The following is a 21,374-nucleotide window of genomic DNA, read 5'->3' on the forward strand; positions in this document are numbered from 1 at the left end:
ATATATATATATATATCTCTATCACACGCATAGGACAGAAACATCATTCTGGTCACCTAATAGTCTCAGTTTTTGTATGACAGTTTATTCTGTTAAAATATAAGTCACTTTCATTTCAAACTTGCGCCTAAATCCATTCCGATGTTGTCACAGCGCTTCAAGCTTTTATGACACCTACTCAGGCTTGATTGACAGGGCACGGCCGGTGTCACCACTCTGCTTAAGTGCAGCAAACTTTAGATCGATAACATGGAACCTGTCCCCTAACTCCAACTGTAAATTATCATAGAGTCTCCTTATCTCATTGTTGGCTCTTACATACAGGCGAGCTGTGTCCGGCTGCATCTTCTATGACACAAGAGAACCTGCCCACAGAAGAATCCGGCAGTGTGAGTTACAGGAGTTGTAGATCTATGGAGCTGATCACTGTTTGGTCCATAACATCACTGCTCTTCTGGTCCCATAGAAAGGGAAGCAAGCATCTCTAAGGGTATGTTCACATTACAGAATTTCTGTGCTGAATTTCTAAAAGGAATTTCCTCTTGATCTCAATGAGAGGCTGCTGCTCCCTGTACACTGTGGAAGTTCGACTCACTGAACTAATGCTGCCAAATAATGTTTGGCGGTAGGAATGGAATTGATATCTCCAAACAAATGTTTTTTTTTAGTGGAACCCGCCCTGAACTATACTATCGTCTGTGAGACAGCACTTCAATTCTTGGAGACTCCTCTCCATGAGAAAAATTTAGTGCAAAACATTCATAGTGTGATCATGTCCATAAGCATTATTCTATAAGTGAATGGTTTTACAGATATAACTGCGTGGTGAAAGGTCTGAGAGTTGAGGTATTTGGCGCAATCCCATTGTTTATAGGAAGTCCAAGACTCCAAGACCAGTGTCCTGTCTACACATTAGAGCATGTAGAAATAAGATGTATGGTTCTTTGAGCTAGAGTAGGTTAAAATGAGAGCAGCGTATACCTGCAACTCTCACTTCAACTTTTGTATAGAGCAGAAGAGGATTAGCAAGCAAAGTGCAGGTTGACCTGTATACCTTCAGATGACCACATGGACGTTTGTTCACGGCATCATAATACACATACAATTTTCCTACTTCTGACATGGGTGCTCGAGCAGGACCTGCCGGCACAGCCAATCACAGGTAGAGATGGGACACAGCTACAGCCAGCGATTGTCTAAGCCAGCATGTTCTGCACAAACACTCATCTCAGTAGCAGGAAGATCAGGGGCGGACGGAGCCAAACCGAAGCTGCAGGGGACCGGATGTAGGCACTATGGATTATTATTATTATTAATTTTTTTTTTTTTTTTTTTTTATAAATTACACCCATCATTTGTTTTTTAAAATATATACAAAATGCTGGAATATCCATTTAATAATCTAGGTCCCCCAGCTCTCAGAATCAGCAGGAGTATGGCAATGTATGTTTTAAATAAGAATGTATGATTTATTGAAAACTTACTGGCATAGTGTGGCACGTTTGGAGCAGTATGAAATAATCTGTGAATACCATGTCCACAGTAGCTTCGAACAACAGAGAAACCATTAGCTTGAGCATGTTTCTGAATAACGTTTCCAAGTTCTCTGTATCGAACACCAGGCTTCACTGGGAGAGGGGAAAAAGAAAACAAGTCTAGAGACAATGCAATGCAGATCTAAAACTAAGCAAGACAATCCCCTGCTTATGTACAACTTACAATATTCTTTCAGTAAAAGACCTAGGATGACCCTTCAATCTCCATTATGGACATTTATCAACGGGTTTAGACAGGTTTTCTTTACTATAATTGTCGCAAAATTGTCGCAACTGCGACTACGCGATTTTTCGTGCAACATTTTGACTGGAAAGTGAGAAAAGCAAGTTTTCCAAAAATTAACTACATAGTAATTTTAAAATGGACTACGGGTAGTCAGGTATTTATCAACTGCGACAGTTGCAACTGCACAAAAAAAAGTCGTAACAGGGTTAAAAATTTACTAAATTTACTCCAGCTCAAACATGGAGCAGAAAAAACTACTACCAAAGTAAAAAAGGAAAAATTGCTTACATGAAAGAAAATCCTCAACAGGCTGAAACCAGTTGATAAATAAGTCACACAAGCAAAAAAAAAAGTAAGGAAAAAATTACTAAAAAAAAAAAAGAATACATAAGTAAACATTGATAAATGTCCCTCCATGTGATTAAACTGGTCTTCTAGAACAAAAATGTACAAAGCAAAGAAACAGCTATTTCTCCATCAGCTCCATTGGGGGAAACAGACCATGGGTGTATGCGGCTGTCTCTAGGAGGTGTGACACTATGCCAACAAAAAAGTCAGCTCCTCCCAGAAGGATATACCCGCCTCCAGGCCCTGAGCTAATCAGTTTTAGCTTAGTGTCTGAAGGAGGTGGACATGGTCTGGAACTCTCCAGACCAGGTCTTCTGTTTATTTTTCCTAGTTAGGGAAGGTGTTCGTTTTTTATTCCGTTTTCTCTCATGTTTTCAGGTGGGGACTCCGGAACTGCGGCTCACTGTTTCCCCATTGAGATTGAGGGGGCACAGACATTGCGTATATGCGCTGTTCACCCCCTCTCGCCAACTGTCAGCGCCTGGGGTTGTACCTCATGGGTCCAGGTCCCCCTATTCCCTGCTCGCCTCGCTCGCACATAGTAGCTCTGTGTGATGCAGGTAACAGAAAGCTGACTGAAGACCTCACAGAAGACTCCATTAGGTAAGTTCTTCTGACTGAGGCAAGTATATATTCTTCTCCCTTTAGGTGCTGGCTTGCAACCTCTGGAGACCATCATTTTTTGGGCCACCTTTCAGGGTCCAAGGGGCTGGCCTGTGTTAGGGGCTCTTTTATTCTAAAAAAGGGGCGACCAATGGCATATTGGGAATGAATGGTTTACTTCATTATTATGCACGTGTGTGTGTTATACTATGCGGCTGACAACCGCGGCGCTTGTACTGTTCGAGCGCATGAAGCTCCGACTTACTTTCGCTTTCGGCAGCAGACGGCTGCCGACGGATATGTGTATCACCCGCTCACTTCCGCGCGGGTGCATATGCGGCTGACATGTGTGCTCGGGGCAACGAGCGGGCGCCATTACTATTGTTCTTCTCGGCACCCGGGGTGCTATAGCTCCGCCCACAGGGCCGCCGATGCTTACTGGAGGCGCGAATTGTCCTCCAATCAGCACCGTGCGCGCGATTTTCGGTGGCAGAGGCCAATCAGACAGTGCCCCTGCTCCAGGCATGCCTCTCTGGCTATTGGCTGGCCTGTTTCTCCCTCTCTATCTACACAGAGCGGAGTTCTCCTCACAGCAGCTGCCACAGGGGACACAGACTCGGGCGAGAGTTCTTTTTTCATTATGTCCGTACCCAGAACGGTTCCTCCCTCTAAACAGACAACTGGAGCGTTAGTTTCCTATTTTGTCTGTAAGAACTGCAATTCCAAAATGCCTAGTACTGCTGAACCCACTTGCTATGCCTGCTCCACTGCTGCCCCAGACCCCCTGGTACCCCCGGATGCTCTTTCAGTTCTGGTGGATTCGGCCGCCCCTCCAGCCTGGGTTTCTTCCCATTCCCAGTATATGGCTGACTTAACTCAAGTCTCCCGTTCGGTGGCTGAGGCCTCCCATGATGTGGTGTCTGCCTTGAAGAGGTCTTCCCTGCGCCGACCCTCTAAAGGGCCCCACTCTTCTCCACATACTTCACGCTCTCACAAGCGTACTAGGGGTGCATCTTCTGACTCTTCCATTGAGTCTTCAGGTAGACGTGGGTCCTGCCCCCCGTGTCATCTGGTCACAAACGTCGCTCCTCCAGAGGACATTCCTGGAGTCGCCACTCTGCCTCGCTAGAGCCGCGTACCCGGTCAGGGTCGCCCCCTCCAGGGCTGCCTCCACTCGTTCACATTCTCCTGGTGAACTGGCGGATGAGGCTTTCGAATCGGCATCTGACTCAGAGGACCGCTCGGATACAGTTGAAAGGGTGAACTCATTGGTTGCGGCCATAAGAGACACCTGTCCTTAGAGGACCCAGGATCTATGGACATGACTCCTGAAGTATCCTTTCATCGTGCTAAACCGGCACCTCAAAGCTGTCACGCTGAATTTGACACCCTTCTGGAATCTGCATGGAAACAAGAGGTTCCCGGGAATGAAGAAGGTTCAGGTGCGTTACCCATTAGACAAGAACCTTGTCTCTAAGGTGGTTTCCCCTTCCTCGGTGGATCCACCAATTTCCCGCCTCTCTAAGGCTACTACACTGCCGCTAGCAGATGCAGCTGCTTTCAAGGATTCGACGGACAAGAAGGTGGATTCCTTAGCGAAGTTTTCCTCTGAAGCAGCAGGCTCTTCTCTGCTTCCCACCTTCGCTTCGGCTTGGGTGTCCAAGGCCCTATCTGTGTGGTGCTCAAAACTCCGTCAGGGTATCCAGGCGGGATCCCCCCCAGAGGATCTGTCTGCTTTGGTTCTCCAATGCTCTAAAGCTGGGGACTTTCTGTGCACAGCTTCCATGCAGTCAGCCCGTTGTGCTGCCTTTGCTGTGGGTCACCTGGCGGCCCTCCGCCGTTCCATGTGGCTTAAGGCTTGGGATGCGGATGCCGCTTCCAAAAGGTCTCTCACCGAGCTTCCTTTTACTGGTGCCCGTCTTTTTGGCAAGCGCCGTGACGAGATTTTCTGAGGCGACAGGGGGCAAGAGTTCCTTGTTGCCTCAAAATAAGGCTCGCTCTACTTCTCAGAGGAAGTCCTCTTCCTTTTAGACTTTTGGCCCCAATAAGGGGTCTGGGCAGGCGCCTTCGCGGGACAAGGCGGCTCCCTTGTTCCAGACGCGCCCGTCTTGGGAGTCGGACACCAACTATTCCGGCCGTTTTGCGGCCAAATCGGGCAACCGCAAACCCACTTCCGCAGATTTCTCGGGTGGGAGGTCGTCTTACTTTTTCGAGACATCTGGACCACACACATTCAGGACTCTTGGGTCAGGGATGTGGTGTCCAACGGATACCGAATCGAATTTTCCTCCCTCCCGTGGGATCGTTTTTTTCAGTCCCGGGCCCCCCGGTCTCCTTCTCTGGCGAAGCAGTTTCGGGAGGCTCTCCGGTCCCTGCTTCTCCAGGGAGTTATTGTCCCCGTTCATCCAAGGGAACGTTTTCAGGGTTTCTATTCCAATCTTTTTGCGGTCCCCAAGAAGGGCGGTTCTGTGCGGCCAATCCTGGACCTCAAGCGTCTCAACCGTCATCTTCTCATCCGCCACTTCCGAATGGAATCCCTCCTTTCAGTAGTGGCATCCATGAACAAGGGGAATTTCTTTCTTTGGTGGACATCAAAGATGCCTACCTCCATGTTCAAATATTTCCCGGCCATCAACGGTACATCCACTTAGCGATTCCAGAGGGGCATTTTCAATTCGTAGCCCTCCCCTTTGGTCTGGCCACTGCTCCTCGGGTCTTTACCAAGATCCTTGCGCCAGTGATAGCCCTGTTGTGGTCGAGAGGAGTCTCAGTGATCCCTTACCTGGACGACCTTCTCATCAAGGCTCCCACCAGAGTCCAGACCCCGGAGAATGTGGATCTCACCCTCCAGACCCTGGATCGCTTCGGGTGGTCAACCGGGAAAAGTCTGTCCTTTCTCCCACCCAGTCTCTGATCTTCCTGGGACTTCAATTCAACACGGTCTCTGCCCGGGTTGGCCGTCCGCCGGACAAACATCTGACTCTCCTGTCAGGAGTCCGCTCCCTTCGGGCCCAGGTCCCAGTTTCCATCTGCGTTTGCATGGAAGTCTTGGGTCGGATGGTAGCGGCCATGGAGACCATACCCTTTGCCCAGTTTCATTACCGCCCCCTTCAACTGGCGATTCTCTCTCGATGGGACAGCTCTCCTCTGTCTCTCGATCGCAAGATTGCTCTCCCTCGTCAGATCCGTCAGTCTCTGCTCTGGTGGCTCCGCCCCCCCCCTTCTTCAGGGGCGTTCATTTCTTCCCCTCCATTGGCAGGTGGTTACAACGGACGCCAGTCTGTCGGGCTGGGGCGGTGTGTTCAGGGACTGGACGGTTCAAGGCCTCTGGTCTCCCCGGGAAGCCCTTCTTCCGATAAACATCTTGGAACTGAGGGTGATTCTTCTTTGCCTTCTTCATTGGGAGTCCCTGCTTCAGTCTCGCCCTGTCCGTGTCCAGTCGGACAACGCCACGGCCGTGGCGTACCTAAATCGGCAAGGCGGCACTCGCAGCTCGGCAGCCATGGCCGAGGTGACGAAGATTCTCATCTGGGCGGAAAACAAGGTTCCGGCCATTTCGGCGATTCACATTCCGGGTGTGCTCAACTGGGAAGCGGACTTCCTCAGCCGGTCCTCAGCCGACCCCGGCGAGTGGTCCCTACATCCAGAGGTCTTCACGCAGATCTGCGACCTCTGGGGCATTCCAGACGTGGACCTCTTCGCGTCTTGGCACAATCGGAAGATCCTTCCATTTGTGGCGAAGTCCCAGGACCCCCTGGCGCTAGCTGTGGACGCCCTAGCGATTCCTTGGGCGGGGTTTGCTCTGCCCTGTTTCCTCCCCTTCCCAGGGTTCTGAGGAAGCTCAAAGCGGAGGACGTTCCCGCCATACTGATAGCTCCGGATTGGCCCCGAAGGTCTTGGTACGCCGACGTGGTCAGGCTCCTGGACGACATTCCACTGCACCTTCCACTTCGTTCGGACCTGCTGTCTCAGGGTCCTCTTTGCCACCCCAATTTACAGTCGCATTTGACGGCGTGGCGGTTGAACCGCGGTTTTGAGAGCCCGCTGTTTCTCTTCCCAAGTAATTCGCACCATGCTCGTAAGCCCTCTCGGCAAACATTTACCACCGTACCTGGCCGTCGTACTTTCATTGGTGTGAACCTCCGGTTGTCTCCTGTTACTTTTTCTATTCCCCCTCTTCTCTCTTTCTTGCAGTCAGGATTGGAACTGGGGTTGTCTCGTCAGGTTTCGGCCCTTTCTATTCTTTTCCAGTGTCCTCTGGCTTCTAATTCTCATGTCCGGACCTTCCTTCAAGGAGTGGTGCATGCTGCCCCTCCTTATCGGTCACCTTCTCCCCCTTGGGACTTGAATCTGGTTCTGGGGGTCCTCCAAGGTGAACCTTTTGAACCCCTTAGGGAGGTGTCCCTGCACCTCCTTTCTTGGAAAGTGGCGTTTCTTGTTGCTATCGCCTCCATTCGGAGAGTGTCTGAATTGGCAGCTCTCTTCTGCCGTTCTCAGTTTCTGGTGCTTCGCCAGGACAAGGTTGTCTTCCGGCTAGATCCTTCTTTTGCCTAAGGTTGTTTCGGCTTTTCATCTCAATGAGGACATTGTTCTTCCCTCCTTTTGTCCCGCTCCTTCTCATCCTAAGGAGCATTTACTCCACAGACTGGATGTGGTTCGGGCTGTTAGGTCTTTCCTCTCTATCACTTCTTCGTTTCGTCAGTGTGATTCCTTTTTCGTCCTTACAGAAGGTCGTCGCAAGGGACAACCTGCTTCTAAGGCCACCATTTCTCGGTGGATCCGGTCTGCCATTTCGGAAGCCTATCGCTGTAGGGGAAGGTTCCTCTCTTCAGGGTTGTGACTCATTCTACCCCTTCTGTTGGGGCATCCTGGGCTCTCCAGAACAAGGCCTCGGCCTCGCAGATTTGCAAGGCGGCTACTTGGTCGTCTTTGCACACTTTCGAGGTTCTACCGGGTTCATACCTTCGCATCGGCTGATGCTGGTCTGGGCCGTAAAGTGCTGCAGGCGGCAGTGGAACAGTCTGCCTGACTGATTATCTGTCCACCCAAGGGACGGCTTTGGTACGTCCCATGGTCTGTCCCCCCAATGGAGCCGATAAAGAAAAGGAGATTTTTGTTAACACTTACCGTAAAATATTTTTCTCGAAGGATCCATTGGGGACACACAGCTCCCGCCCTTTTGGGTTCCTCTTTGGTTCTCTGTCCGAGGGTGTGTTCAGTTATATTTTTTCTTCTGGTTCGCGGACAGTTCGTGTTTTTTCCTTGACCTGTCGGTCCTCTCCTATTGCTCTGGTACTAAAATTGACTAGCTCAGGGCCTGGAGGCGGGTATATCCTGCTGGGAGGAGCAGACTTTTTTGTTGCCATACTGTCATACCTCCTAGAGACAGCAGCATACACCCATGGTCTGTGTCCCCCAATGGATCCTTTGAGAAAGAGATTTTACGGTAAGTGTTAAAAAAAAAATCTCCTTTTTCTCTAATGTGTCTCTGCAGAAAACACCCGCTTAGTCAGTCACTGACTGAGGTGGGTCACCACTGTAGTCAGTGACTGGCTGAGTGGAAAATTCCTGCAGGGACAACACATCACAGGAAGCATCTGGGAGCAAAATCAGAATGGCAGCTGTAGGATCATCTGGGAAGGTGAGCATACATGCTTTTGTATGTTTAATACACCCAGAGTCCACTCTACAGAAGAAAAAAAATAAATAAAAAAAATGTATATTCAAGGGTTAAAAGGGTATTCCGGTGGAAAGCTATATTATATTTTATTATAATTATATAATATATATATATATATATATATATATATATATATATATATATATATATATATATATATTTTATTATTATTTTTTTTTTTTTTTATAAACTGGTGGTATAAACAGATTTGTAAATTACTTCTATTTCAAAATATTAATCCTTCCAGTACTTAGCTGCTGTATGCTTCAGAGGAAGTTGTGTAGTTCTTTTCTGTCTGGCCACAGTGCTCTCTGCTGACATCTGTCCCGTGTCAGGAACTATCCAGAGCAAAAGCAAATCCCCATATCAAACCTCTACTGCTCTGGACACTTCCTGACAGACAGAGGTGTCAGCAGAGAGAACTGTGGTCAGACAGAAAACAACTTCCTTCGAAGCATACTGGAAGGATTAAGATTTTCATACAAAAGTAATTTACAAATCTGTTTAACTTTTTGGCATAGTTGATTTAAAAAAATGTGTTTTCCACCAGAGTGCCCCTTTAAGTAGCAAAATGTATTCTTTGTTGTGCATACATTTTATTACCTTCATCAATTGCTTGCATTAGGCACTCAAAAGTAGTCTGAACAAGCCGTTTTGCTCCCTCGTCTACTTCTCCAATATAAAAGGTTTCATTGAGATCTCCATGGTAACCATTGTGATAGACTGTAATGTCCACTAAAAGATAAAAAAAAAGGTTTAATATTTTAATGGTGCGTTTTACATATACATAAAGCATAACCTACAGCAGTAGGCTTTGAATTTAGGATGCCAGGAAAATGGAATCTGCATGTCAAAATGCTTCTACCTTATTTCTTACAAAAAATTCAAAAAAATTGCCTACCATTCACAATATCTCCATCTTGCAGTGGTCTCCTGTCTGGAATCCCATGGCAGATGACTTCATTAACAGATGTACAACAAGACTTTGGGAAGTTGTAATAATTCAGTGGAGAAGGGTAGCAATTTCTTGAAATACATGCCTGTAACACAAATCTTTGTGTAAGGGAAGCAACCTTAAGACTGATGCAACCCTATATAAATGTACATTTACCATGATTTTTGAAATGTTTTTTCCTTCTCGCCTTATAAGAGGCATCATTTTTATTTTTTCATCCACAGAGCCATATGATGGCTTGTTTTTTTTAAGCAACCAATTGTACTTTGTAATGACATCTTTCAATTGCACTGGCAACAAAAAAATCTGGGGTGAAAAATTTAAGAGAAAAATCGCAATTTTGCAACTTGGGGGGGGGTTAACTGTTACGCAGTGCGCTTTACAGTAAAACTGACAGGTTCTCTTTATTATGTGGGTGAATACAATTAAAACTATAGCAATGTTTACATGCTTTCCTAGGATTGTGCTGCTTTTAAAGAAAAATAGTCAAAATTATGAATATTAATAGTTAAAAAAGTATGTTTTTCTATTAGCAGCGCATAGTGTCAGGAGCCGGCTCCTGACACTAAGCGCTGCTAATATAAAGCCTAGAATGCATTTTTCCTTCATAGCGCAGCGGTGACATATGTACATAGATGCAGCGAGGGTACATATACATGCGCCAGCGTGGGATACATTATACTTGCGCCGGATAGATAGATTATATATTATATAGCCCCCCCCCCCCCCCCCCCGCAGCGCTATATATCTTGCCCCCCACAGCGCTTTTAATATAGATATGGCCCCCCTGCTACTCACAATGTTCATTTTTAAATCTCACGCAGAGAGCCCTGATTGGCTCCTCGGTACTGACCATTCAGGGCTCCCGCAGGGGATTCAAAAGTGAAAGTTAAAACACACTGATACATCGCAGGGTTGCGGAGCTTGCCACCCGCTCCCCTGCTTAATAAATTCTGATCGCATCGGGCAGGAAGGGACCCTCCGCCTATCCTTTCCGCTGATCGGGACCCTACGATTTTGTCACAGTGGTGTAAAAACTCCACATATACACTAGTAGTCCCTCAAGAAACAATGGCCTCATATTTTCAACATACAATGTCTTTCTTGGACCACTGTGATTTAAAACCACTGTCAACATACAATGCCATAGGCAATCCAAATCCAAGGCATGTGGGAACAGCTGGAAGATAACTGTCTAGTAGTGCCTTTCTACAGTATAGAGCAGTGCTATATGTTCTTTACCTGAGCTAAGATGTGCTGTTCATTCGGACACCATGTGAGGGTGGTTCATTTTTATCTTTTTACACTATGTGCTGTACTGGACCATGAAGATGCTCCTGTTCTCTATCTAAAAAGCGATTTGTAGCTTCTAGAAGCTCTTTCTGACTTACCTTAATCTGTATTAGTTATCTGATCATTTTGACCATTTTTCTAAATTTTCTACTAATATTTTTATTAATTTCTCCATAGATTTTTGATCTCCCGATGCAATGGTTAAACTTAATATTACAACATAAGGAATTACTGTAATGGCAAGCAAAAATAAGAATGGACAAGTCGTTTGAGAACCAAGAAAGCAGACAGAAAAATGTAGCAAAATGGGGTGCTTACCAAATGTACTGCATGGTCTATCTCTTCAGTAGTAACTCCAGACCTCACCATCAAAGCAGCTACATCCAGGACTTCTCTAGCCAGCTACAGTGAAAGAGGTAAAGTGCATGATCTGGTATACAAGAAAATCTCTATTACAGCATAGCGCTATATACATAATAGAATAAGTACTTGAAGTAAAATGCTAATTCTTTATAGTGAAGTCTCCCTTAAATTTTTTTTTTTTTTTTTTTTTTTTTTTTAGTAATTTGTCAAAAAAACATGCCTTAAAATAAAATAAAAACACACTATCATGCAGCACTGTGTGAAGAGGGTGCTGCTCCTTCAGCCTTATATAACTATGAAATAGGAGACAAAGCTTTTCCACAACACCCATCTCCAGCATAACGCGATTCTATGGCAATGGGTCTTGTGCTGGAGACTGGTGCTATGAAGACAGTGGGAAGTTTCTTTTCCTATTTAATAGTTTTATATGGTGGAAAGCTGGGAAGAATGGTGCCCCCATAGAGGCATTTAGGTACTAAATTTTTAATTGTAAAATGACCAACACCTTTGTACTCTTTTACATATATGTGGTGAACATCTTTGCTCTGTGGGAAAACCCTTTGAAGAGATGAAACCTGAGCTCTGATTTTTTTATTTTTAGGCTCCAATCACTCCAGGTTTTTGTCCTGAGAGCACAATAGTTCAGTAATAAAATAAATTCTTAAATATACAACTTGCCTAATAATTGTGCAGATCGACATCGTTTATATTTTTAGTAAGACTTTATCAAGTAACCAACAAGTAGATCCAATAGCATGACCACTGGATGAAGCCATACCTTACATACAACACGCATTCCCTCAATTTCTTCTGGAGAAAGTACTTTAATTTGGGAGGTTCCCTTCAAGGCTTGTTCAGACTGAGACATTCCTATAAAGGCAAATAAACGTTTGGATAGGTACTACACATCTTGAATGAGATCTTATGTTTGCAGCTATATTAAAAACTTCACATTACCTAAAGGGTGATCTGCATAATCTGGCCTTTGTATGTAGCTTGGTACTGGTCTCATTGGCATCTGCAAAAGAAGTGCACACAGATACACCAAGCTGGTTACAAGTCAAACCTCCTTGTTTGATATAGTCCAAGTGGTGGCAGCGGGTTCTACTGGAAAGGACTTAAAGGGGTACTCCGTTGGAAACATCTTATCTCCTGTCCAAAGGATCTCCGCAGCGGCACCCCTGTCATTCAGTGCACGGAGCGAATGACTGGCCGATAACTGGCGATGCAAGCCCCCTCTATTCACATCTATGGGAGGAGGAGTGATGGCCATGTACTAACCATCACGCCCCCTCCCATAAACATGAATGGAGGGGGCGTGGCGAGATGCAGCTGCCGGCCTAGAGACCACGGGGGGGTCCCCAGTGGCGGGACCCCCACGATCTAACATCTTATCCCCTATCCTTTGCATAAGGGATAAGATGCTTCCAACAGAGTACCCCTTTAAGCTGGACACATCTAAAGATACTGTTAAATTTGAGATCTACTGACAATATAAAGTCTGTGGTGGTCATACACATACAGCAAATGTTACTAAAATAAAAGATGGATTTTATAATAATCTTAAAATGGATCTTCTATGTCTGTAAGACTTTAACCCCTTAAGGACCCTTGACGTACGCGTACGTCATGGAGAATTCTGGCCCACGCCGCGTGGGAATCGGACCGGGATGCCTGCTGAAATCATTCAGCAGGCACCCCGTGCAAACGCCCAGGGGAGTAATCAGACCCCCCCATGTCGGCGATCGCGGCAAATCGCAAGTGAATTCACACTTGCGATTTGCGCGATTCCGGGTCATTACAGGTCTATGGTGACCTGGAATATAAGGGGATCACGGTTGTCTAAGACACCCACGATCCCCCTGAAGCTTTAGGAGTGAGGTGGCAGGGGTGCCACCCCTCCAATCCCTGCTATTTGTGGTCTAGACGCGACCACCAATAGCAGATCGGGGGCAGGGGGGGGGGGTAACTTTCGTTTTCCCCGTCCTGCCCACCTACAATAGGCGGGGCAGGACAGGGAAACGGCGGGGATCGGGCGCCGAAGAGCCACTTACCAATCCGGGCAGGCGTCGGAGGCAGCGGGCGATGGAGATCGGCGGGCGGCGATGTCATGCGGCTTGATAATACAGAAGCCGGTGAGTTGCCTAGCAACATCTGGAGGGTATAGTTTGAGACCATTATACAGTGGTCTCTAACTGTAGCACTCCAGATGTTGCAAAACTACAACTCCCAGCATGCCCAGACAGCTGTTTGGGCATGCTGGAATATGTAGTTTTGCAACAGCTGGAGGGCTACAGTTAGAGACCACCATACAGTGGTTTCTAACTGTGGCCCTCCAGATCTCGCAAAACTACAACTCCTAGCATGCCCAAACAGCTGTTTGCTGTCTGGGCATGCTGGGATTTGTTGTTTTGCATCAGCTGGAGGACCACAGTTTGAAGATCACTATGGCCCTCCAGATGTTGCAAAACTGCAAATCCCAGCATACCCAAACAGCAAACAGCTGTCTCGGCATGCTGGGAGTTGTAGTTGTGTATCTCCAGCTATTGCATAACTGCATCTCCCAGCATGCCCTTCGGCGATCAGTACATGCTGGGAGTTGTAGTTGTGCAACAGCTGGAGGCACACTGGTTGGAAAATACTGAGTTAGGTAACAGAACCTAACTGAAGGTTTTCCAACCAGTGTGCCTCCAGCTGTTGCAAAAGTACAACTCCCAGCATGCACGGTCTGTCAGTACATGCTGGGAGTTGTAATTTTGAAACAGCTGGAGGTTCCCCCCCCCCACCCATGTGAACGTACAGGGTACATTCACACGGGCAAACTCCTGGCGGGAAACTCACCGTAACACGCCAGTGCGAATGTACCCTAAAAACACTACACTACACTATCACATAATAAAGGGTAAAACAGCCACTGACTGTCCAGGCATGCTGGGAATTTATCAACAGCTGGAGGCAGACTGTTTGGGAATCACTGGCGTAGAATACCCCTATGTCCACCCCTATGCAATCCCTAATTTAGTTCTCAAATGAGCATGGCGCTCTCTCACTTCGGAGCCCTGTCGTATTTAAAGGAAACAGTTTAGGGCCACATATGGGGTATTTCCGTACTCGGGAGAAATTGCACTACAAATTTTGGGGGGCTTTTTCTCCTTTTACCCCTTATGAAAGGGAAAAGTTGGGGGCTATACCAGCTTGTTAGTGTAAAAAAAAAAATTTACACTAACATGCTGGTGTTGCCCCATACTTTTTATTTTCACAAGTGTTAAAAGGAAAAAAAGACCCCCAAAATTTGTTACGCAATTTCTCCTGAGTGCGGAAATACCCAAGACGTGGGCGTAAAATGCTCTGCGGGTGCACAACAAGGCTCAGGAGTGAGAGTGCACTATGTACATTTGAAGCCTAAATTGGTGATTTGCACAGGGGTGGCCGATTTTACAGCGGTTCTGCCATAAACGCAAAAAAAGAAATCCCCACATGTGACCCCATTTTGGAAACTACACACCCCACAGGTGTTTGATGGAAATTCTTCAAAGTTGGATGGAAAAATGAAAAAAAAAAAAAAAAATGTTCTTCACTAAAATGCTGGTGTTACCCAAAATTTTTCATTTTCACAAGGGAAAAATAGGAAAAAAGTCCCGCAAAATTTGTAACCCCATTTCTTCTGAGTAAGAACATACAGCATATGTGGATGTAAAGTGCTCTGCTGGCGCACTACAATGCTCAGAAGAGAAGGAGCGCCATTGGGATTTTGAAGAGAAAATTTGTCCGGAATTGAAGGCCACGTGTGTTTACAAAGCCCACAGAGCCAGAACAATGGAACCCCCCCACGTGACCCCATTTTGGAAACTACACCCCTCATGTAATGTAATAAGGGGTACAGTGAGCATTTACGCCCCACAGGTGTAAATGTAATTTTTCATTTGCACAGCCCACTGTTCCAAAGATCTGTCAAACGCCAGTGGGGTGTAAATACTCTGCACCCCTTATTAAATTCTGTGAGGGGTGTAGTTTCCAAATGGGGTAAAATTTGGGGGGAAACCAGCATTTTTTTTCTCATTTACACATCCGACTTTAACAAAAAGTCGTCTAACACCTGTGAGGTGTTAAGGCTCACTGTACCCCTTGTTGTGTCCTTGAGGGGTGTAGGTTCCAAAATAGTATGCCATGTTTTTTTTTTTGCTGTCCTGGCACCATAGGGGCTTCGTAAATGCGACATGCCCTTTTGGAGGAAAACTAGCATTTTAGTGAAAAAAATTATCATTTACACGTCCAACTTTAACGAAAAGTCGTCAAACACCTGTGGGGTGTTAAGGCTCACTGGACCGCTTGTTACGTGCAGTTTCCAAAATAGTATGCTATGTGTTTTTTTTGCTGTTCTGGCACCATAGGGGCTTCCTAAATGTGACATGCCCCACAAAAAACATTTCAGAAAAACTCACTCTCCAAAATCCCACTGTCGCTCCTTCTCTTCTGAGCCCTCTTATTCAACCCGCCGAACAGTTGACATACACACATGAGGTATTTCCTTACTCGAGAGAAATTGGGTTACACATTTTAGGAAGATTTCTCTCCTTTTACCCCTTGTAAAAATTCAAAAACTGGGTCTACAAGAACATGCCAGTGTAAAAAAATGAAGATTTTGAATTTTCTCCATCAATTTGCTGGTATTCCTGTGAAACACCTAAAGGGTTAAACCTTTTGAACGTAATTTTGAATACTTTGAGGGGTGCAGTTTTTTTTATAATGGGGTCATTTGTGGGGTATGTCTAATAAGAAGGCCCTTCAAATCCACTTCAAAACAGATTTTGAAAATTGTGTGAAAAATTGGAAAATTGCTGCTATACTTTGAAGCCCTCTGGTGTCTTCCAAAAGAAAAAGCATGCCAACTTCATGATGCAATCATAAAGTAGACATGTTGTATATGTGAATCACAAGCTTCAACGTAAAAAAAAAAAAAAATGTTACATTTTAAATTTTTTCATCAAATTTTGGAATTTTTCACCAAGAAACGATGCAAGGATCGACACAATTTTACCACTAACAAAGTAGAATATGTCACGAAAAAACTGTCTCGGAATCAGAATGAAAGGTTAAAGCATCTCAGAGTTATTAATGTTTAAAGTGACAGTGGTCAGATGTGACAAAAAAATAGCCGGGTCCTACAGTGAAAATTGTCTGGGTCCTTAAAGGGTTAAAGGGCACTTCCAGGGAAAAATAAACTTGTTCTATGCCTCCCTGTGCAGTCAAAATAAGCCCAGTGATCGGCTAAGGGCACAAAACATCAGAAGAGGACTGCAGCAGAAATTGGAAGACTTACCAGCAGCAGCAAGGCAGGCAAGTATTTAAGGTTTCCCCCCCCCCCCCCCCTTCTCTTTTTTTATGGACAAAGAGGCACATAAATGTATTTTTTCCCACCAAAACCCGTCAATTATGGTCTCTCGAACCATGCTTTTGGCAGGACCAGCCATCAAGTTAATGTGAATTGAGGTGTTCTGACTTTCTCCTCCAACCTCAAATGTTGGGTAAAAAAAAGAATGGGGATGATTGATTTCATCATGCCTGATTCTTTTGCTCTCAGGGGAGATAAGCCAGGAGTCAGAAGGAATAGCCATCATCCAAACAAGCTACATCTTAAGTGTAAGGACAGAGAGATTCAGCGTCAACACAGCCAACAGATATACACAATTGCAGAAGACATGGCAATTTTTTCCCAGGACATCCTATAGTGGGGATTGACAAGAATGAATGACCACTTTAGGGTAGGGTCCCACGTACTGTAAATGCAGCATATTTCACACTGCGCATGGGTGCGTATTCTTCTAAGAACAGACACACAGGGCTACCCAGCGGCAGCCATGTGTGCACAGTGAGGTTTGAAGGTGAGGCCAGAGCGCCTACATGACTGACATACAGCCCCACCTCCAAACCTCACTGCGCATACAGGGCTGCCACTGGTTAGCCCAGTGTGTCTGCTCTTAGAAGAATATGCAGTGTATTTCCCACTGTGCAGCTGATATTTCACAGCGTGAAATATCCTGCGTCTTTTTGCTACGTGGACCCTACCCTTAAGAATTTCCAGTCTACTGGAAAAGCAGAGGCAAGAAAGTTATGCATAAAGACAATGACGACCCAGTGGGGCGTAAAGGCTCACTGTACCCCTTATTATATTCCGCGAGGGGTGTAGTTTCCAAAATGGGGTCACATGTGGGTGGGGACTCCATTGTTCTGGCAGCATGGGGGCTTTGTTAACACACGTGGCCTTCAATTCCGAACAAATTTTCTCTCCAAAAGCCCAATGGCGCTCCTTCTCTTCTGAGCATTGTAGTGCACCAGCAGAGAATTTTACATCCACATATGGGGTAAGTTCTTACTTAGAAGAAATGGGTTTACAAATATTGGGGACTTTTTTTTCCCTATTTTCCCTTGTGAAAGTGAAAAATTTAGGGAAACACTAGCATTTTAGTAAAAAATAAAATAAAATAAAAAATAAAGTCATTTTCCCATCCAACTTTTACGAAAACTCAAACACCTGTGGGGTGTTAACCTGTTAAGGACCCAAGGCGTACCTGTACGCCCTGAGTCTGCTCCCGATCTATAACGCGGGGCCACGGCGTGGCCCAGCGTCATAGCGGGTCAGGCCCGGCCTCTAACAACAGCCGGGACCCGTGGCTAATAGCGTGCGGCATTGATCGCGCTGCCGCGCGCTATTAACCCTTTAGACGCGGCGTTCAACTTTGAACGCCGCGTCTAAAATGAAAGTGAAACCATGCCGGTTAGCTCAGGGAGCTGTTCGGGATAGCCGCGGTGAAATCGCGGCATCCCGAACAGCTTACAGGACAGCTGGAGGGTCCCTACCTGCCTCCCCGCTGTCCGATCGCCGAATGACTGCTCAGTGATTGAGATCCAGGCATGAGCAGTCAAGCGGCAGAATCATCGATCACTGGTTTCTTATGAGAAACCAGTGATCAATGTGAAAGATCAGTGTGTGCAGTGTTATAGGTCCCTATGGGGAAAAAAAAAAAAAGGGATCATTTAACCCCTCCCCTATTAAAAGTTTGAATCACCCCCCCTTTTCCCATAAAAAAAAACAAAAACTGTGTAAATAAAAATAAACATATGTGGTATCGCCGCGTGCAGAAATGTCCGAATTATAAAAATATATCATTAATTAAACCGCACGGTCAATGGCGTGCGCGCAAAAAAATTCCAAAGTCCAAAATAGTGCATTTTTGGTCACTTTTTAGATCATGAAAAAAATGAATAAAAAGCGATCAATAAGTCCTATCAATGCAAAAATGGTACCACTAAAAACTTCAGATCACAGCGCAAAAAATTTTGCCCTCATACCGCCCCAAACGCGGTGAAATAAAAAAGCTATAGGGGTCAGAAGATGACCATTTTAAACGTATACATTTTCCTGCATGTAGTTTTGATTTTTTCCAGAAGTACGACAAAATCAAACCTATATAAGTAGGGTATCATTTTAACCGTATGGACCTACAGAATAAAGAGAAGGTGTCATTTTTACCAAAAAATGTACTGTGCAGAAACGGAAGCCCCCAAAAGTTACAAAATGGCGTTTTTTTCAATTTTGTCTCACATTGATTTTTTTTTCCGTTTCTCCATAGATTTTTGGGTAAAATGACTGATGTCATTACAAAAGAGAATTGGTGGCGCAAAAAATAAGCCATCATATGGATTTTTAGGTGAAAGATTGAAAGAGTTATGATTTTTTAAAGGTGAGGAAAAAACGAAGATGCAAAAACGGAAAAACCCCAGGTCCTTAAGGGGTTAAGGCTCACTATACCCCTTGTTATGTTCCATGAGGGGTGTAGTTTCCAAAATGGGGTCACACGTGGGTATTTTTTGTGTTTGTCAGAACCGCTGTAAAATCAGCCACCCCTGTGCAAATCACCAATTTTGGCCTCAAATGTACATGGTGCGCTCTCACTCCGGAGCCTTGTTTAGCGTCCGCAGAGCATTTTACGCCCATATATGGGGTATTTCCGTACTGAGGAGAAAGCATTGCGTTGCAAAAATTTTGGGGGTCTTTTTCCTTTTACCTCTCGTGAAAAAAATATGGGGCAACACCACCATGTTATTGTAAATAAGTTTAAAAAAATTGACACTAACATGCTGGTGTAGACCCCAACTTTTCCTTTCCATAAGGGGTAAAATGAGAAAAAGCCCCCCAAAAATTTGTAGTGCAATTTCTCCCGAGTACGGAAATACCCCATATGTGTCCCTAAACCGTTTTCTTGAAATACGACAGGGCTCCAAAGAGAGAGAGCGCCATGTTCATTTGAGGACTAAATTTGTGATTGCATAGGGGTGGACATAGGGGTACTGTATGGCAAGGATTCCCAAACAGGGTGCCTCCAGCTGTTGCTAAACTCCTAGCATGCCTGGACAGTCAGTGGCTGTCCAGAAATGCTGGGGAGAGTTGTTTTGCAACAGCTGGAGGCTCCGTTTTGGAAACACTGCCGTACCATACGTTTTTCATTTTTATTTGGGGGGGGGAGAGACAGTGTAAGGGTGTATATGTAGTGTTTTACCCTTCATTTTGTGTAGGTGTAGTATTTTTAGGGCACATTCAAACTCCTAGCGGGCACATTTCCCGCTAGGAGTTTGCACTGCGGCGGAAGATTTGCCGCAGCTCAAACTTGAAGCAGGAAACTCACTGTACACCTCCCCGACCTACCCTGTACATTCACATGGGGGGGGGGGGGGGGGGGGGGGAGAGAAAACCTCCAGCTTATGCAAAACTACAACTCCCAGCATGCACTGACAGACCGTGCATGCTGGGAGTTGTACTTTTGCAAAAGCTGGAGGCACACTGGTTGGTAACCCTTCAGTTAGGTTCTGTTACCTAACTCAGTATTTTCTAACCAGTGTGCCTCCAGCTGTTGCAAACCTACAACTCCCAACATGTACTGATCGCCTAAGGGCATGCTGGGAGATTTAGTTATGCAACAACTGGAGGTACGCAACTATAACTCCAAGTATGGCGAGACAGCTGTTTGCGCATGCTGGGAGTTGTAGTTTTGCAACATCTGGAGGGCTACAGTTTAGAGACCACTGTATAGTGGTCTCCAAACTGTAGCCCTCCAGATGTTGCTAGACAACAACTCACCGGCTTGCCGCACCAGGGAGCCGCATCTCATCGCCGCCAGTAAGTGACCTCCGGCGCAGGTCACCGCCGGTTCCCCTGCTCTGCCCGGACAACAGTCAGTGGGCAGAGCGGGGAACCGAACTTTAACCCCCCCTGCCATCGGTCACTTCTGAATGACCAATAGCAGGGATATGAGGGGTGGCACCTCTGCCTTCTCACTCCTATCCCTTCAGGGGAATCAGGGTGTCTTGGACACCCACGACCCCCCTTATTTTCCGGGTCACCGGAGACCCATATGACCCAGAAAAGCCGCAGATCGCCTGTCTGAATTGACCGATGATTTGCGGCAACATGGGGGGGGGGCTCAGGACCCCCCTCCGGGGTTTGCACGAGGTGCCTGCTGAATGATCTCAGCAGGCATCCCAATGCAGTCACTGCCCGATGCGTGGTGGGGACCGGAATTCCCACGGGTGTACAGGTACACCCTGGTTCCTTAAGTAGCAAGGTGCCAGGGCGTACCCATACACCCTGGGTCCTTAAGCGGTTGAAGCAGTTATCAGCATTTTGTGTAATACTACACTTCTACAGAAGTGTTAAAGGCAAGGGATTGTTTAAGACTTAAAAACTTACCAATGGGTAGTATGGCCTGAGCTTTCCAGTGTAGCGATAGCCCAGCCAAGGGTCTGTGTTGATTTCTCCTTCCATTGTCCAAGGTGAAACCTCAGCTTTTGCTTTCTCATCTTTAACAGCAAAAACTTCAATTAAAGTAAGCAATGCAAAAAAAAAAAAACTTTATTCTACAATATATAACTGTATAAATTTATTGCAACTCACTCATCTATATCACCTGTATTGCTAGAATCCTTAGTATGAAATATATCAAGACTATGTCCACATAGCGTTTGATATGCACAGACCCTATTTATGTCCATTTGCCAACCTTGTTGCTGGTACTATATACCTATATACTGGTCACAAAAACAATATATGGGAGCCTTCAAGCAATGCACAATACTGTCCCATAAAATTGTTCACATCACATCTGAGCTTCTATGGGCGAAGAGAAAATTATATTATTTTTATTCTCTTGAATAAATGAGAATAAAAAATAAATCAATACATAAAAAAGGGGGAGATTTATCAAAAGTTGTGCAGAGGAAAAGTTGCCCAGTTGCCCATAGCAACCAATCAGATCACTTTCATTTTTGAAAAGGCCTCTGAAAAATAAAAGACGC

The 21,374-nt window shown here is 45.7% G+C and overlaps 2 protein-coding genes across 7 annotated transcripts in view; one reads left to right on the plus strand and one right to left on the minus strand.

Moving 5' to 3' along the window:
* The window catches only part of TRMT10A (tRNA methyltransferase 10A), a 170,167-nt gene that overhangs the window by 39,343 nt on the left and 109,450 nt on the right, over window positions 1-21,374 (plus strand). For 4 of the 6 annotated variants that reach the window (XR_008891437.1, XR_008891430.1, XR_008891431.1 and 1 more), the window contains exons 9-10: window positions 325-490; window positions 10,839-11,077. Coding sequence is in view for 1 of the 6 variants with exons in the window: in XM_056566993.1 (XP_056422968.1) it covers window positions 325-488 (164 nt within the window). In the remaining 5 variants the exon portion in view is untranslated. Of the gene's footprint in view, window positions 1-324; window positions 1,469-10,838; window positions 11,078-16,270; window positions 16,363-21,374 lie in introns of those variants that run through there. The other 2 variants (XR_008891432.1, XM_056566993.1) reach the window with 2 other exon arrangements.
* The window catches only part of METAP1 (methionyl aminopeptidase 1), a 40,608-nt gene that overhangs the window by 3,775 nt on the left and 15,459 nt on the right, over window positions 1-21,374 (minus strand). Inside the window, exons 3-9 of the mRNA XM_056566967.1 lie at window positions 20,770-20,879; window positions 11,982-12,042; window positions 11,803-11,894; window positions 10,980-11,063; window positions 9,315-9,453; window positions 9,017-9,148; window positions 1,485-1,628 (exon numbers count right to left, since the gene is read on the minus strand). Of these exons, the coding sequence (XP_056422942.1) occupies window positions 1,485-1,628; window positions 9,017-9,148; window positions 9,315-9,453; window positions 10,980-11,063; window positions 11,803-11,894; window positions 11,982-12,042; window positions 20,770-20,879 (762 nt within the window). The remainder of the gene's footprint in view (window positions 1-1,484; window positions 1,629-9,016; window positions 9,149-9,314; window positions 9,454-10,979; window positions 11,064-11,802; window positions 11,895-11,981; window positions 12,043-20,769; window positions 20,880-21,374) is intronic.

Source organism: Hyla sarda, chromosome 1 (genome assembly GCF_029499605.1).
Source record: "Hyla sarda isolate aHylSar1 chromosome 1, aHylSar1.hap1, whole genome shotgun sequence".
Lineage (NCBI taxonomy): Eukaryota > Metazoa > Chordata > Amphibia > Anura > Hylidae > Hyla > Hyla sarda.